Source organism: Falco naumanni, chromosome 7 (genome assembly GCF_017639655.2).
Source record: "Falco naumanni isolate bFalNau1 chromosome 7, bFalNau1.pat, whole genome shotgun sequence".
Lineage (NCBI taxonomy): Eukaryota > Metazoa > Chordata > Aves > Falconiformes > Falconidae > Falco > Falco naumanni.
The window spans coordinates 53,845,805-53,862,457 of record NC_054060.1 but is presented as its reverse complement, the minus strand read 5'-3'; the positions used below and the strand labels follow the sequence as shown (position 1 = coordinate 53,862,457).

General features: G+C 40.7%; 1 protein-coding gene across 2 annotated transcripts in view; it reads left to right on the top strand.

Annotated features, from left to right (window-relative positions):
* The first annotated feature begins 3,206 nt into the window (after positions 1-3,206).
* The window catches only part of EIF2AK4 (eukaryotic translation initiation factor 2 alpha kinase 4), a 37,587-nt gene continuing 24,140 nt past the window's right edge, over positions 3,207-16,653 (top strand). Inside the window, exons 1-13 of one of the 2 annotated variants that reach the window (XM_040599773.1) lie at positions 3,207-3,447; positions 5,248-5,363; positions 6,404-6,506; positions 7,857-8,030; positions 8,824-8,904; positions 9,412-9,560; positions 11,285-11,400; positions 12,379-12,536; positions 12,947-13,482; positions 13,847-13,956; positions 14,532-14,689; positions 15,030-15,442; positions 16,202-16,271. In XM_040599773.1, the coding sequence (XP_040455707.1) occupies positions 3,295-3,447; positions 5,248-5,363; positions 6,404-6,506; positions 7,857-8,030; positions 8,824-8,904; positions 9,412-9,560; positions 11,285-11,400; positions 12,379-12,536; positions 12,947-13,482; positions 13,847-13,956; positions 14,532-14,689; positions 15,030-15,442; positions 16,202-16,271 (2,337 nt within the window). In that variant the 5' untranslated portion in view covers positions 3,207-3,294. Of the gene's footprint in view, positions 3,448-3,700; positions 3,794-5,247; positions 5,364-6,403; positions 6,507-7,856; positions 8,031-8,823; positions 8,905-9,411; positions 9,561-11,284; positions 11,401-12,378; positions 12,537-12,946; positions 13,483-13,846; positions 13,957-14,531; positions 14,690-15,029; positions 15,443-16,201; positions 16,272-16,653 lie in introns of those variants that run through there. The other variant, XM_040599774.1, reaches the window with a different exon arrangement.

The window sequence follows — 16,653 nt, the reverse complement described above, 5'->3', positions numbered from 1 at the left end:
CTTTGCTCCAGGCTCTTCTCCAGTAACTCATGTATTCCCCACTCCCAGCCTGGCCCCAGGCTTACTCACCCTCCTACCCTTTCCTCTTGCCCCTGCTCCCAACCCATTCACCTTGTCCACCCAGTCTCAGTTTTTCCCACATTTCCCAGGCAACATTCATCAGCTTCCACTGTGCATTTCCCTCATCTTCATTTCCTGGGACTCCTGAACTGGCTTCTTCCTCCTTTTGGTTCCCCCAACATTCCTGTGGCCATTTTGGCCAATCTCCATGACCAGACTGACCTTCTCCCAGCCACCTGCAAGGCACTTTTCTTCACAGGGCCACCCCTTTCTGCAGCTCCTCCTTCTGGGACCCTTCCCCTCTCTTCTGCACTTCCCCTAGAGAGACTCACCTCCCCTCAGCTGTGCACAGGGGGAAGTGAAAGCATGCTCTCACATCGTTAAATTTTAATAACTAGAATTACATTTTAATGTTGTGGGATATGAGGGATTAAAATTTTCTCTTAAATTTTGGAAGGGTAGCTTCTGTCCCGATGCAGTCTGGCACATGTTTAAGGCAGGTGGCTCTCCGGTAATTGTTCACTGTAGCCCCATGAATCTGTGCAGAACATGTGAATATTCACTCCCACCCTCACCCCAAATAATACTTGGTTTACTTTACGCAGGTTTTCACAAGGCTAGCTAAGAAAAGCCACAGCACTGAAAAAAGTTATCTCTTCCCCCTCACCCATCAGATTTTCACACTTCTGCTAGCGTGCAAGACTTCTTAAAAGAAATTCTCAGAATGTTTTTATGATGATGTTATTTTTCTCTGGCTTTCTTCTTAGAAACATCATTGTAGAAGAAATTAAGAGAAAAAATAAAACAGCCTGAGGTAGACATCTGGTCTAGAACATTTAATCCCAACTTGTTAAAATTTTGCCAAGTCAAGAAAGAACCAGAACAGTTGTGCAGCTATAACAAGGCAGAGTTACCTGACCCACCCATTGTCACACAACGTAACAGGGGAATAGTTTCCCATGTGCTGGGCTGTGTGCCTTACGCAGAGTGCTTGGAAAGCATAAACCCATCAATTCTGTTAAAGAAAATTTTACTGAAGTTTCTTAATTACTTACTGCATCATTATCTCAAAATTAGCCATCCTTGCTGTGTCTTTGTGTGGGAGAGAAGATGAGTCTGTGACCTAGAAACTTTTCTTTCTAGTCTTTAACACAGAGAGACTATTTATACAAATTGATAGATGAGCATACCCAACTGCACCAGTGGATCAACTGTAGCAGTTACTTCTAAGAAGGTGCAAGAAACTCTAGTGGACATCACATTTGACTGCGTAAAAGGACATCTCTTGTTGCTAGATAAACACTACACAGCTTTGGTCACATGTTTCCCACACACACTCAACACAAAAAAAGATAAGACAGAAAAGTGCTGCTGCTAAAGGTACATTCCAGGTCCCAGGCATGGTAAGGAACAGAGAACAGAATCAGAACAGCGATACAATTTAAGATTTGGGTTTTGTTAGATACTAATGACATTATGAAACTACCAGTTATTAAATAAGTTATAATCCCAGATGGGACCATAAAAATTCAGTTTAACTGAAGCTGAAAGATAAACAAAAGTATGCATGTAAGAAGCTTTCGATTTCAGAAGAACAAAGAGAGGTCTATAGAAACTATTCATTAGACTAAGTCCCTCCTTAAGTGGTCTATTTATAACAAAAAGTCAGTTTCCGAAGGTCAGGGAGTATAGTAAAGATCACCAGAACTCCAATGATCAACAGACCTTGTCCGTAAAATAAAGAGAAGCATCAGAAGATTTTTCATGCAGTTGCAAAAGTAAAGAAAAACTGAGTCCATTATACTGTAACAGTAGAGATTTAAAATAATGCAAGTATGGCTGTGAAACCTATTTTATTTGTTATCAATTAAGATGATGGAACTTGATCTTTAGGGAAAAGGTAACTAATGGGGATCCTGGTATGGACATGACTAGGTCTAAGGCAGAAGGAAAACTCCAAGATTAATTTCATTCCGTTTCAGCAGTTCACACTGGTTTCCTACATTTCATAACAAATGAAATCACCTTAGTATATGGGTGCATGACAACAAGCTGCAGACTACTGGAACATTTTTCTTTGCCTGGAGGTTACACACCTAATTAGATAAGCATGTATGTATGAATGATCCCAAAACTTTGAAGGCTACATCATCCTGTGACAATCCTTCTGTCCAGTAGTTACCACACGAAGTGACTGAAGAAAAGCACGTTTTTTCCCTGCTCACCTGTACTCCCCTCACAGCCCCCAGCTGCCTCTCCCTGGCAAGTCCCACCGGGGGCACCCAGGGGCTGATGGGGCACTCACGGGGTCTGGCCTCACTCGGTGTTGGCAGTTCAACCAGCCAAGGACTAAGGGGCTGCTTGTGCTCCACCTCCTGGCAGTTATTAAAGCAATCACTGGTGGAAGCATTTTTAGTTTCCACATGAATTTGTAATCTCCCCCAGCTCTACATGAAATCCATTCCGAATCCTGTGGCTCTTTTTCCCCTTTACAAATCTTTCTCAAAGTCTATTAAAAAAATCCATACTTGCATGTGGTGCGTATCTCTGCATTTGCAGGTGTACCTGGAGGCATGTCTTGGGAAAGCTCAGACTGGACATTAGGAAAACATTCCTCACTGAGAGGATGGTTGGTCAAGCAGTACCAGCTCCCCAGGGAAGCGGTCATGGCACCAAGCCTGTCAAGAGTTTGAGGAGCATCTGGACAATGCTCTTGGTCCCATGGTCTAGTTTTAGGGAGTCCTGCAAGGAGCAGGGAGTTGGGACTCGGTGATCCTTGTGGGTCCCTTCCAGTGGCGCTACACTATGGTTCCATGAGGTACAGCTACTGGCCTACACAGCTGCGAGGCCGGGGCGCCGGGGACATGGCGGGGGGGCACCGTGAGTGGCCGCAGGGGCTGAGCGGGCACGCCGGCAGCGGCGGGCGGTATGCTGCGGTGCCTCACACGGCGGCAGGGACCCTGCGAGGCTGCCGGGCCCACGGCCCTGCACGGCGCGGGGCGGAAGCGAGGGCTGCGGGACCGTCCCCGCCTCTTGCCGCCGCCGCTAAGCTCCCCACTAGGCCCCAGGCGGGGCTGGTCGACCCCGGCCGCCCGGCTCCTCCTCTCGTCGCCGCGGAGGCGGTGCTGGGGCGCAGCGGAGCGCGGCCCCCTCTGGGCCGGCGCCGCTTCCACGGTGGCAGTGCCGCGGGGCTGCCCGCCATGGCTGCCGCCCGCCCCCACCCGGGGAGCTGACATGGCCCGGGCGAGCGGCGCGCAGCAGCTGCCGGCGGAGGCGGCCGCGGAGCCGCCGGAGAGCTACCAGCTGCGGCAGGAGAACGAGCTCCAGGTGCTGGAGTCCATTTACGGGCAGGACTTCCAGGATCTGCGGCGGAGCCAGGCTTGGAAGGTAGCGAGCGGGGCTGCCGCAGCCGGCCGGCTCCTGCGCGGAGCCCGTGGGGCGGCCTAGGGGCGGCGCGGCCCGCAGGCACGGCGCGACCCCTCGCCCGGCCTCCTGAGCGCGGCGGCCGCTCCCCCGTTGGCGCGGCCCGCAGGCGCCAGCGGGGCAGAGCCGCTCGCAGGCCGGCCCCGGGCGGGCGGGAGCAGCAGGCGGCAGAGCGGGGCCGGGCGGTGGGAACGCGGGTGTCGGGTCCCGGCGCGGCTGTTGCTGCGCGCCCATGGCCCGCCCCGCCCGCGGCCCCGTGACCCGCCGGCCCGGTGACCCGCCGCCCGCGCAGCTAACGCGCTGGGCCGAGGTGTGTGCGCTGTAATTACAGCTGTGCCTGTAACTTACATTGCAATTAACTGTCAGATTTTTGTAAAATTGCCTCTTAATTATAATTCAACCCTTAACCGGCTAATTACGTTGCCTGCTTAATTTATTCATCTCGTCAGTATACATGTTGCTGATCTTCGCATGTTCGTTATATGTTGTGGTTTACTCGAACTATGGCTGTTTCCGTAATAACGTAATACTTTAATTTTCGGATTTATAGTTGGCTTTTATTAATTACAGCTAATTAGTGCTCAGATCTAGTACTCCTTTTTTTTTTTCCCCCCATTTCTCTTTTGTGTCCACAATGTCTAATTAATAATTCTCTTCCATCTGCGTCCGTGGCACTGTTGTCCTGTACCTGGAGGTACTGGTCACTCTTTTCCATTCCCCACCTTCCCTCTACTGTCGTTTCTTCTAAAATTCTTTCGTCTTGAGTTTCTACAAAACGTATCATAGCCCCCCTGCTGTCATTTTGCTGCGATAAACCTGAATTTAAAATTCTTGGAGCAACCTATAACTTCCCCCCCACCCGGGGGTTGGTGTGACCACTGTGTAACTTGGCTGGGTTCTCAGCAGTGTTCCAGACCTCGCTCCCTATTAAATCATACCTGACATTCTTGTGACTTAACCTGTTCTTTCCCCTGCTGGAAATGCAAAGGGAAAATAGAGAGGGCAGTGACCATCTTTTAACCTGTTCCTGTATTTATTATTCCTTGTCTTATTTCCCTACTTGTTTGTCATGTCAAGGTCTTGGGTTGGGTTTTTCCCAAAAAAAATAATTTTCTAATTGAAAAGAAAAAGTTTAAAATGTTTATATGGGCATGTTTTTCTTTATTCTGATTTTGAGTAGGCAATTTGAACAGGATAAGGGGGAAGGGCAATTGATAAAATTATTTTTTAATGCCAAAACCAAAAATGTAATACCGAAAAATTACTACCCATTTGCTTGGCCACACAAGGTGTGTATATGGGTGTGATGTTATAGTCTATTGCCATGTCAGAAAATAAAATACTGACTGGTGTGTGTTGGTGATATAAAAAAAACACGAAATAAACAGTATTGTTCTTATAATGAATGCTTTAATTTGTGATATCATAAATAATCTGTTATTTTTTTTCCTACTACTAGCCTACAATAAGCAGAATACACGGGTTTTATTACAAAACCTCCTTTTTGCTCATCCTGAATCATCTTTCTAACAACTGTAACTACACTTATCTGAAGACTTTCTAAAAATACACTGGATAAACTGTGATAATCAGCGAACCAGTTCACACTCATTGAGCAACGTCAATACCTTAATAGATTTTGTTTCCACAGTTTGGATGGTCTAACCTGAATTCTGCCATAATATAGGTTGTGAGAGTTGCGTGCTTCCATTAAAACAAAACAAAAAAACCCTTTTAAATCAAAAGTTTTGTTTTCCATTTTAGGTACGACAACCTCCTGAAATTAATTTAGTTCTGCGTCCTCAGGGATTGACTGGTGATAATGAAGTATATGCCAAAGTTGATCTGTGGGTCAGGTGTCCACATACTTACCCCGATACGTGAGTGAACATTAAAATCTAACCATTTTTCTCTTGTTTTCCATAGTAAGTATAAGTTGAATAAATGTTTAGTGTTACTCGTCACTCTTATTGTTGCTTTCTGCATGTCAGTATCTGTTAAGCCTGTGGTATTTTATAATAGGCAACTGTAATATTTGGCACCTGAATTGGATGTAGTCTTTTGTGCAATGGAGAATAATGGGGATGCATCTGTCAGTTCAGGACTGCAGCCCCAGTTTGTTGGAGAGACATAAACACAGGTGTACCTGCTAGCATCTTGGTGCCCTTTTTAAACTTCTTCAGCTCATGACTTACTGAGAGAGGGACTGAATCTTCATTTTTAAAGCGATATGCTGTCTCAGTTGTATCCGCTGTTCCTGTTTTCTCCTGGATTAGCCTTTTGAAAGAGTTCGCCACAGGGAATGTGAAAAGGATTGCAGATGATCCATTTGTGCTGTGGCACAAGCGGTGTATGAGGGAAGTGCTATTCCTTACCAAGTGATAGCTCAGTTATAACCTGTAACACAGGATGTTAACAGCCACTCTGATTTTTTCTGATTTAAGGTAACATAGCTACAGACATTTTAATTGTTTACTTTTATGTTAAACATTTTAAAAATATAACTGTTATTTATTGCATATATTTCTTTAGGTTTGTGTAACTTCTGTAGTGATAAGTAAGTCTTAAATACCTAAATGTTATGCTAGTAATATTTTTAAAGGATTGTTAACTAAATTACTGGTTAAGAGCTGAATTATGAGTCTGCAGGGTTTCTTTCATAGTTCTTCTGTTAAGTATAACTGACAGGTAATCTGCAGCCAGAAGGTTTGCTGGTAGGGAATATAAAACAGTATTTCTGGCTTTATTCTATATTGTATATGTAATATTTATGTACTGCTTATTGAGCATTGACTAATTGCCAAGTAACTATGAACTCCATTCCTTTTCCCTCACCCACTGTTTTTATCAACATTGTGTTGCTTTTTACACTCAATTTTTCTAAAGAGGACATTCAAATGTTTTTGTTGCTGTCCCCCAGTGTCCCTGAAATACAACTAAAAAATTCAAAAGGCTTGTCAAATGAGAAAATAAATGAATTAAAATCCAGACTGGCTGAACTGGCAAAACAGCGCTGCGGAGAGGTAAGAGCTTTTCACTTCTGTGAGAAATATACTCTGGACCCAGGTAGTTCTAGAAATGTGTGTGGTGTAACATAATGGAACACATGGACATTAGAAGTGTAAGTTGCCGTTCTCTTAAGGAAGGAGAGACTTTCTTGCTTAAGAATGTTTTAATTAATGAAAGTTTGCAATATGCATGCTCGTAAAATAGAGTGCATGTATAAATAGTGCAAGCTTTATCCCTGTTTATAGGCATATTTAAAAGTTCATGTTATTCTTAGAGTTACTTCACAGTATGAAAAGCAATACTAGCGCTAAAACTGAAAGCTTTCTGCACCTTACAGATTAATGTGAATGTTACAAGTGGCTATACCTGTTTGGGCAGACAGTGATTACACGGGGAGGTTTTCTGTGTTATCTTGTTCATTTAATGCTGAATTCATGGGCAAGAGACCTTAATTATAACACCAGCTGAACAGTTGACTTCTGTGGCTGTAGCACTGTCACTCAATGCCACTGTGCCTTTTCTCCTGCTGTGTTTAGGACTAGTGATACTTGACTTCCTCCCCAAATAGGATAGAAAGAGAAAGATGGGGAAACACAAGAAACTTAGAACTTTGATCTATTTTAAGGGATTTTATAAGTCTGCAGGCATGTTTGGTATTAAAGATACTTTTCCATTGTTGCTGAGGGCTGAAACAATTCAAAGAATTACTGGCAAATATTGAATTCTTGGTGAAAGCAGGTTTTATGGTATGTTTTTTGTGACTATTTGGAAATGTTACAGGTGTATGCATTTGATCCGCTCCATTTCTCTTTTTAAAAGAAAGAAGTGCACTGCTGTGGAAGCTGTTATATGCTGAAATGGAATCATAAATACTCTGCTTTCAGTTTCCTAAGCCTGTCAACTTTACATGTTTGGAAGGGGTTGCCTGTTGTTCAGTTTTGCTGCATCAAGCCTTTTTTTTCCATTTCCTGCAGATACAGTAATAGACAATTGCAAAGGATTTATTCTGTTGTAGCTCATGTGTCATAAACACGTATCTTTGTGAATAGAAAAATATGCCTAAAAGAAGATGAGAAAAGGAACGTGGTTTAGGGTTTTTTTAAATAGAAAAAGATTGTTTGAAGTTGGCTGTCTTTCAGTAATACTTGCCACCTCTGTTACTGTGGTCAGAGATTTTTATGTTACAGTTTATTAATAAATAATTCTGACAAAAAAATAGTGAAATACGGTAAATTCTCCCTGATAAGTAACAAAATCAGCAGTTACTGTGCTGCTGTATCGCTTTTTCAAGTTGGGTATTATTTTACTATGCAATCTACTTGTTCTTTGAACTTCGCGTGTCATTCACATTTATTTTCTTTCAGGTGATGATATTTGAACTTGCTGACCATGTGCAGTCGTTTCTCAGTGAGTACAATAAACCACCTTCCAAGTCTTTCCATGAAGAAATGCTGAAAAACCATCAAAAAGAAAAAGAAAGACTGGCTCAGGAGGAATTGCGTAGAGCACAAGAAGTTAAGAGAAGAGAGGAGCAGGAGGTAAGAGAAGTTAAAATACGAATAACCCTGTATTCTTAATAAACTAAACAATCATTATTTTGTAAGTAGTTCTGCATAGCAGTGGGGTTTTATGAATTATTAACTGGTCAGGCCTGTCAGTATGAGTTGATCAGTATGTAGTACATGATCTGCTGCTGCAGTTGTAATATTTTAATAATGTGATTTTGACCCTGAGAATTACTTATGATTGAAACAAATTTTGATTCCTGATCCTATGAGGATCACTTATAAATACGTCCTTATACAAAAGTGTAAGCAAATGTATATATGAAGTGCATTCCATCTTAGTGACTGGAACGTTCGCTATGACAGACTTCTCCAGAGCACGATAAATTTAGTCGAAAGAGACCTTGGAGCCGCATACATTCTTCATTGGAAACGAGGGGATTCATCTATGTCTTGTGGAGACTAGAAGTGTGGAGTCTCCACACTGTGGGAATGTGGATAGAATAAAAAAAAAATTCTTTAAAACAAGGAACAGTTTAGCTTATTTCTCTGTCTTTTCTGTGTATGAAACTTCATTGTTGCGTCTTGTCAGTAGGAGTAATTTTCTGTTGTCAACAGCTTTGTACTCCTGTATCATACAACTGATGCTTTTAATTTCCTCAGGAGAGCTAATGTGACTCGTATTTTTTGATTCTTGTGAGATCCAAAGGTCCTCTTTAACACTTTTGAAATCATCATAGCTTTTTTTTTTCCCTAAACCAGGGTAATGTTAACAGTTATATTCTGTGTACTGTTGCATCTCTAACAACACCAAAATTCATTTCAGCAACGTGAAATCCTTAATGAGATTCAAAGAAGGGAAGAAGAGAAAAGAGAAGAAAGAAAAAAGAAAGAGATTGCCAAGCAGGTATTCTTTCTAAGCAGGTGTACCAAACCCATCACAATAGCTTATTCCCAGTACGGTAGCATATGCTTCTGAAAATTTGAGAGTTTTACATGACTGAATTGTCCTGGACATCTTTTCTCGTCCAGTGCTTCTAATAGATCTGGGTTACAATAGGTTCTTGATTATATGGGGTTTATTTCTGGAATAAAATCAACTGTAAGGGAAAGTAGTTCAATATATTATCATCTTAAGTGTACTGAGATGGATATTTTCAAAGAGACATAGAAAAACGCTAGTATGTTAATGTTCCTTGTTTCACTGTAAAGAAGCTTTACACTCTTGCCCAGGGACAGCAGTGAACTGTACTTTCTAATCTCAGCACTTCTTCCTCAGCCTCATATGTAGATTTATTGTGAAAACCTGTTTCTTCTGTGGTCTGGGTGATTTTGTAGAATAGTAGTTAAATACTCGCAAATTTTAGGATAGGAGCAGTTGCCATACTTATTTGGTGTTTTTCATCACTCATAGGAACGTTTGGAAATAGCTGCTCTGAGGAGTCAAGATAATTCTCACAGGAAAGATACTGCAGGATGTAAAGTTGTTTCCAGTGTAAATGGGAGGTGTTTGGAACATGGAGTGACAAGTAAACACCGACCAAATTCAGCTGGACGTTCAAAGTAAGCATGTCAGGTTTGTGTGTGGATTCCCGCACACACACACACACGCCCACCCCATTACATCTCAAAGTGAAATTTGAAGGCGAGAGAGCAGTGTGCTGTGTTGCTCAGCTGAGTGTTTTGGTCCTGTCCCTCCACTTCCCCACTTCCATTTGGCATGGTCTAAGTAATCCATGTGTTCTCAAATTATCCATAACTTTCCCATTAGAAGAGTCAACTTGGCCCTTAGTTTAACTTAGAAAGTATTTGGCAATCATTGGAAGGTATATTCAGGGCTTACTTAGTTTCTTAAAAGTATGTTGGAAGCTGCAGGAAAAAAAATGAGTTGATGAATGTTTTGGAATAGCACAATAGATTAAAGCTCACATTCATGTCAAAACGTTTTCTGTAAAGACACACCAGTGTAAAATTCCCTGTTGCAGAGTCAGATAATGCTGATTGCATTTGCAGAGCAACTTACTGGAGGGAAAATAAGAATTATTGGAGGGTTCTTTTGCTGGTATATAACTCATTTAGGTTAGGATTGGTGATATACAGGTAGGTTGGGGGTTTTTTAGGGTGGTTGTTTTGGGTTTTTTTTGTAACCACTACTACCCTCACCCCTGTTTCCTATGTTCATAGCTGATATAACTGTCAAGGACAGTGGAGATGTCCTGGTTCAGATTGTGCCAATGACTTCTTTTTTGGACTGTTGTTTTAATGGAAATAGTGTATTCCTGGGTTTTTTGTTGTCTGTAGAGTTAAAATTTATTTTCACGTTATTTATCAGCAACACTAGATACGTGACCCTTGCTGTCATCTCTTCCATTTGCCTATCGCGAGTCATGTCGGCAGTTGTTTCTCAATAGCGTTTGTAGTCTGTAAATCTATCTCTTGCTAATTGTAATATAACACAAAGAGGGACTCTGTGTGTGGAACAAGGTAAGTGTCTCCCAAGTTTGTTTACTGTGTTTTAACGTGGAACACGTACAATGGACTTAGTAATTTTCCACACAAATTCTTAACATTCTGTGTTATTATTATTAAAAAAAAGGTCAGTTAGCAATGGTGAAATAACCAAAAAGGATTTTGAAACATTGAAACTTCTTGTGGTGCCATGTTTGTAGAGCTAAACAAAAGCTAGATGTGTTTAGCTCTCTCAGGTCTCTTTATGCAAGATATATACATATGTATATCTTACTTGCTTATATGTAATCATACTGACTTTGAAAATTTTTTGCATAACTTGCCTTTTCTTGAAGGAGGAGTTTAGAGTAGTAAAGGAGGCAAATGGGGAAACACATTTTAAGTTAGGAAAAATAACTAAGCTAATGCTGGAATAAACTTCCAGAATTGCATATATTTGCTTTTTGTAATGTTTTGAAAGAGAACGCTAATCAAGTCAAACTGACATATTTTTCAGAGCTGTAGTATGTTGACTGGTTTTTTTTTTTCTATCCACCCCCCCCACCCCACCGCCTCAGCATGCCATCCTAAGATGCAGAACTTCTAAGGTTCTTGGCTTTAAATAAAAGAGAACAAGTGCAGTATGATGTTGCTACTGAAATGCTGGATTTCTAATCAGACGTGTATCTGCACTAACTCAGTATTTTTGAAACATGGTTATTATCATTGGATACAAGTCTCTGAAAGCTAATGCTGTTGCAGAATTGGTATCTTTAGGGACTGGGGACTGCAACGATACTACCTTTTTGTTGGGGAAAAATGTTCTGTTCACATTGCAGACGAGAACGCCAGCTTTCTGTTAGTAATAACGAAGAGTCCTCTAGGAATTATGAAGTTTTGAACTTCAGCACAAGTGGTGCTGGACAACTTACTGTCCATAAAGGGAAATGTCTAGGTAAGAAAAATAACAATTGTTGCTTGAAATACTGGGTGGTTTGGTGTTTGTTTTTTTTTTTGAGAGGGGGAACTGAAGCAATGTTAACAAGCAGCAAGGGTGGAGAGAATACTGTGAATCATGAAATAGCACAGTCAAGAGTGGGAGAGAATAATATAAAAAGTTACTTTGTGATAAATATTTTATATTTTCTTAGGACTATTTTAAGTAAAAGTTTGCTCCTTCTACAATTGCATAACTGAGTAGCCATAAAAAAATAACCCACCCCACCTTCTCAACACTGTGTTCTCTACATAACTAAAATAATACTGAAAACTGTATGCTTTCAAATTTAAATAGCTAGCTTGTCAGCTATGCAGGCTACCGAACAAGAAGTCATTTAGCTTTCAGTGAAATCTGAAACCAGTAATAAGCACAGGGTTAGAAATGCATACTTAGTCTCCTTCCATTGCTGCTGATAGCAGTGGCATAAAAGCAGTGGGTTTGGAGAGAACAATACAGGCAACTATAGGAGACATTCAGAGCTAAAAGGCCTCCAGGATGTGCCCATATGTATGGGCCATCAAATGTTTGTATTGTTAATTTTCAACAGAGCACTTCCTCAGTGGAAGGGTGAACAGCCTGAAAGTCTCTGGAGCAAAGAGAATTTTACTGAGGAAAAACAATTACGTTACTGTGTGTAGAGCTCAGCATTTGCTCAGCAGGAAGACTGTTTATTAAAACCTGAAGTTCTTTAAAATGTGCAGCAATTTTTTGCCAATGTGCTGTTGCTTTTATTTGCTGCTACATAGCATTCAGTCTCATCAGACTTGATAATTTCCGTATCTGTCATGTAGGTGTGGATCTTGTTGAGTTGTAAGTAGGTTTGTATTTCTGAAATTGTAGAAAGCAGGCTTACTGGTGTTCTTAGAATTTGCAGGAGCTCTTGTCAAATCATTAGGAAACAAAAGAAGCTCTGTTCCTCTTCTCTGTATACAGGCAAGGATGAACAGCTTGGTAAATCAGTCTACAATGCCTTGGAAATTCGCAGTGGAGACTTTGTTTTAATATATGAGTGGGTACTACACTGGCAAAAGAAGATGGGAAGGTTTCTTACCACGCATGAAATGGAAAAAGTTGAGAAGTGTAAGAAACAGGTAATGCCCTTATTTTGCATTTAGCATACTGAAGGTTAGGTGAAGCTCAGTGTTTTCCCTGAGGCTGCTAGTTTATATTAAACTTGGGAGGGTGGTGATGAGCTAGAAAAGACCAGTGTTTTGAGTATCTGCACCACAGAAGATGGGTGTGTTGGAGTATTCAGGAGTTCATTTACAATAATACAAATGCAAGACAGTACATTTGCAGGTATGCATAACTAAAATACTTGAATTCTGAAGAAAGAGGGAATCATGCTTACCTGGCAGAGACCAAAATTATTCTTGTGTACAATACCTCCTTTTTAGCGAAGAACAAAAATGTTATATATTTTGTATGTGTTGCATATTTTAGTAGTGGTGTTTTCATGAGATATGACACAATGCATGTTATGTTGTGTTTCTCTTAACAGCTTCAGGGTGCAGAAACAGAGTTCAGCTCACTGACGAAGCTAAGTCACCCAAACATAGTGCATTATAAATGTATGAACCTTAAAGAAGGAGATGATTCAATTGTGGTGGACATCTTAGTGGAGCACATAAGTGGTTGCAGCCTTTCTACATACTTACACAAAGAGACTCCAATTCCAGTTGAGCAGTTACGCCATTATGTGACCCAGATCTTGTCAGCTCTCAACTACTTGCACAATAATTCAGTAGTACACAAAGTTCTTTGTGCTTCCAGTATCCTGGTAGATGCTGAAGGTAACATTAAGGTGACAGATTACAGTATTTCCAAGCGCTTAGCTGATATCTGCAAAGCAGATGTTTTTGAGCAAACCAAAGTTCGTTTTAGTGAGGATGGTCTTCCCAGCAAACCTGGAAAAAAAGGAGATGTATGGAGTCTGGGCTTGCTTCTGCTTTCACTCAGCCAGGGCCAAGTAACCAAGGAATATCCAGTTGCTGTTCCTACCAATTTACCTGCTGACTTCCAAGACTTTCTGGAAAAGTATGTTTGTTGTGTTCCTGTGTATGTTTCTCTTTTATGTTCTTTTTTTTTGTTTTTAAAGTCTTGAACAGTTTTTTGAAAGAACTCTAAATCCCCCGTGTCGCTAGTTAGTTTTTAGAAAAGAGGTGGTTGCTTCCTCACAGCTCAGGCTGCTAATCTGGGATTCAAGAGGACAGGTCTGGTGCTGTCTTCTCCGCCCTGCTGCAAACTGTGTGTTACTGTGGATGTCTAGTCTGTGGTTTGCTTCCGGTTCCCATCTGAATGATAAAGGTGGTAGTTTCTTGACTATAAGGAGACCTCTCTGTGCATTTAAGCCTGATACGGAATAGATCTTTGAACAGTCCTGTTCTTGGTTTGCTAACAGATGCGTTTGCTTGGAAGATAAGGAAAGGTGGACTCCTCAGCAATTGTTACAACATAGTTTTATAAACATTCCACGAATTAAGACACCTGTAGCTGAAGAAAATTTAGATGGTAAGAAATTTGGTTCTTTCTGTATTCTGCTAAGTGGAATATGTGCCTGCAGTAACAGAAGAATGGAGCAGTGCTAGAGCTTCATAAGACTGCATGAGTGTTTTATATTAACTAACTTAAAAGCTAGCATGGTCTTTAACTTCTATATCCATGACTAGCTGGGGTGGACTGACTCTTCAGTGGAGCTGTTGTCTCTTCAGTAGAAGCAGTTGATGCTTTAATTAAACCTGTAAACTCAGTCCCTTCCTGCATCGTGTAAATGTCAGACTTAACTTGGTCTGTGGAAGATACTGTTCCAATGAGACTTCTTCCCCCCTTACATTCTCGTTAGAATTAGTTCCTTTGCCCAGCATAATTGATGTCAGTTATTAAAACTATATTGAGGTTTATGCTTGTACCAGAGCTGAACTCTACACCTTAACTCTACACAGCAGAGCACTTGTGTATTTTAGGTTTTAGTTGTGCTTGAAGTTATTTAGGTTTTATCTTCTTCCTGATGCTTATTTGACAGTCCCTTGTGCTTTGTCCCCATAAGCCCATGCTGCCATCTGTGGTAACTGATATCCCTGTTACAGATTTGGCAGGTATAGATTGCATCGAGACAGTTGTACCCAGCAGTCAGATATCCAGCGCATCATTCTTCACAGAAACACAAAGACAATTTTCACGCTACTACAATGAGTTTGAAGAGCTAAAATTACTTGGAAAAGGGGCTTTTGGAGCAGTTATCAAGGTATGGTATTAAAATTATTTCCCTCTGTGGAATCATTTTTGGGGATGTGTTTGTGTTCTCTGAAGCAAAACAATATATTCGGTGTGTGCGTGGTTTTACTTGTTAAATTCTAGTGTTCTGTGCCTGTGTTGTGGGTTTTATCTGGAATTGAATAGGCTGGGAAGTTTTGTGAGAGGCTGCTGGGAGCCTGAGGAGAAGGCTATCAGTATGGGGAAGCTTGCATTTCAATTGTAGTCATTTCCCAGGTGGAAGGAAAACTTTCTCTTCTATGAAATTATTCTGGCAGTACTTGATAAGGCATTTATAAGCATTTGACTTTAGATTTATTTGAATTTTGCAGGTGAGAAATAAGCTTGATGGTTGCTATTATGCTGTGAAACGTATCCGCATAAACCCTGCCAGCAAGCAATTTCGGAGGATTAAGGGGGAAGTAACATTACTTTCCCGCTTGAACCATGAGAACATTGTGAGGTATTACAATGCTTGGATAGAAAAACATGAAAGTCCTGTTCCCACTGTGTCATCATCTGAAACAACCGAAGAGAAAAGGTTGTCCGCCAAAGCCAGTGTCTTCATCCTTACCACAGAGGAGACAAATGATGTGGAAGCTAATGCTCCTCCTCCGGTTTTGACAAGTTCAGTTGAGTGGAGTACTTCATGTGAAAGATCCTCCAGCAACAAATTCAGTGGAGCTGATCAGGAGTCCAGTGATGACGACGATGATGTTGATGGGGTGTTCTCGCATTCAATTTTGTAAGTAGGCTTCAGAATTGGCACTAAAGGAAACATGAGCATAGTGGGTTTTTCCAACTGTGTTCTATCAGTCTCTCTTCCTTTGTCAGAAGTAGTTTACCATATTTTTGTTCTGTCCCCTGGTTCAAAAACGGTGTATTTGCCAGCAGCCAGAAAGCCAGGGAGAACAAAACTTGTAGCTTAAAAACTGTCAGAGTAAGAGGAAAATTTTGGTTTCAGCTTCTAGAAGTTTATTCCCATTTGTGTCTGAATGTGTGACTGTTTATGTTGGACTGCCTTTTCCAACTTTGAGAGTGAAGTTTTTAATAAACACTAACAGGAATACTACAAATCCTGGAAAATACCTTAGTTGTCCTCTTCTTTTTTTTTTTTTTTTTTTTTTTATTAACATACTCAGCTACCTGCCTCTGTGTGGAGTGGTGCTTGCACTCATGTTCGTTTTTTTGTGGTTTTTTTTGTTTAAGCAAGTAAGTCAACTTATCTCTGATTTGCTTATTGAATATAGAAATTAAATTTTATTAATGCACATATGTACCTTCCCTTTAAGAGACTGGGCTGTCAAAAGAAGTGTTGCTTTGCAAGCAGGATACTTTTTTGAGTTTGATTTTGGTTTGTTTTTTTTGTTTAAGGCGTATGGAAGGTCTTCAGCAGAAATTTAGATTTTCTTTTTTTCCACAAATAGTTTCCAGATTTCTTAATAAATATTTCTTGGTACCCAAAACTTTTGTATTTTTTTTTTCTTTCTCTCTTTTTAAACAGGCCAACCACAGATTCTGACAGTGAAATAATTTTTGATAACGAGGATGAAAACAGTAAAGGTCATCCTGTAGTAAGTATAAAGATAAAGCTAGTGAAAATGAAAAGATTGTAAAATAGTCTTTGAAAAGCAAACAGGTCAGCTGGGAAGTTTTGTTTCACTTCAGATGTAAGTACAGAACCATATAACCTTACGTTCCATCAGAGCAAATATTGTGCCATCATGAACTGCATTCCATAGAAACAGATCTGATACAGCTAACCTGGATTCTGTTTCCCATAGTGTTTATTGAGCTAAGTGTGGGTTGCACTTTTTAGTCATGAGCGTGGTTATTGCAAGTTTAACACTTTAGGTACATGATTTATCAGTTAACCATATGGATTGCCTAATAGCCTCTGAAAGTTGAAATTCTGTTCTGCTTTTAGATGATATAAAACAATATATTTGCTCATCC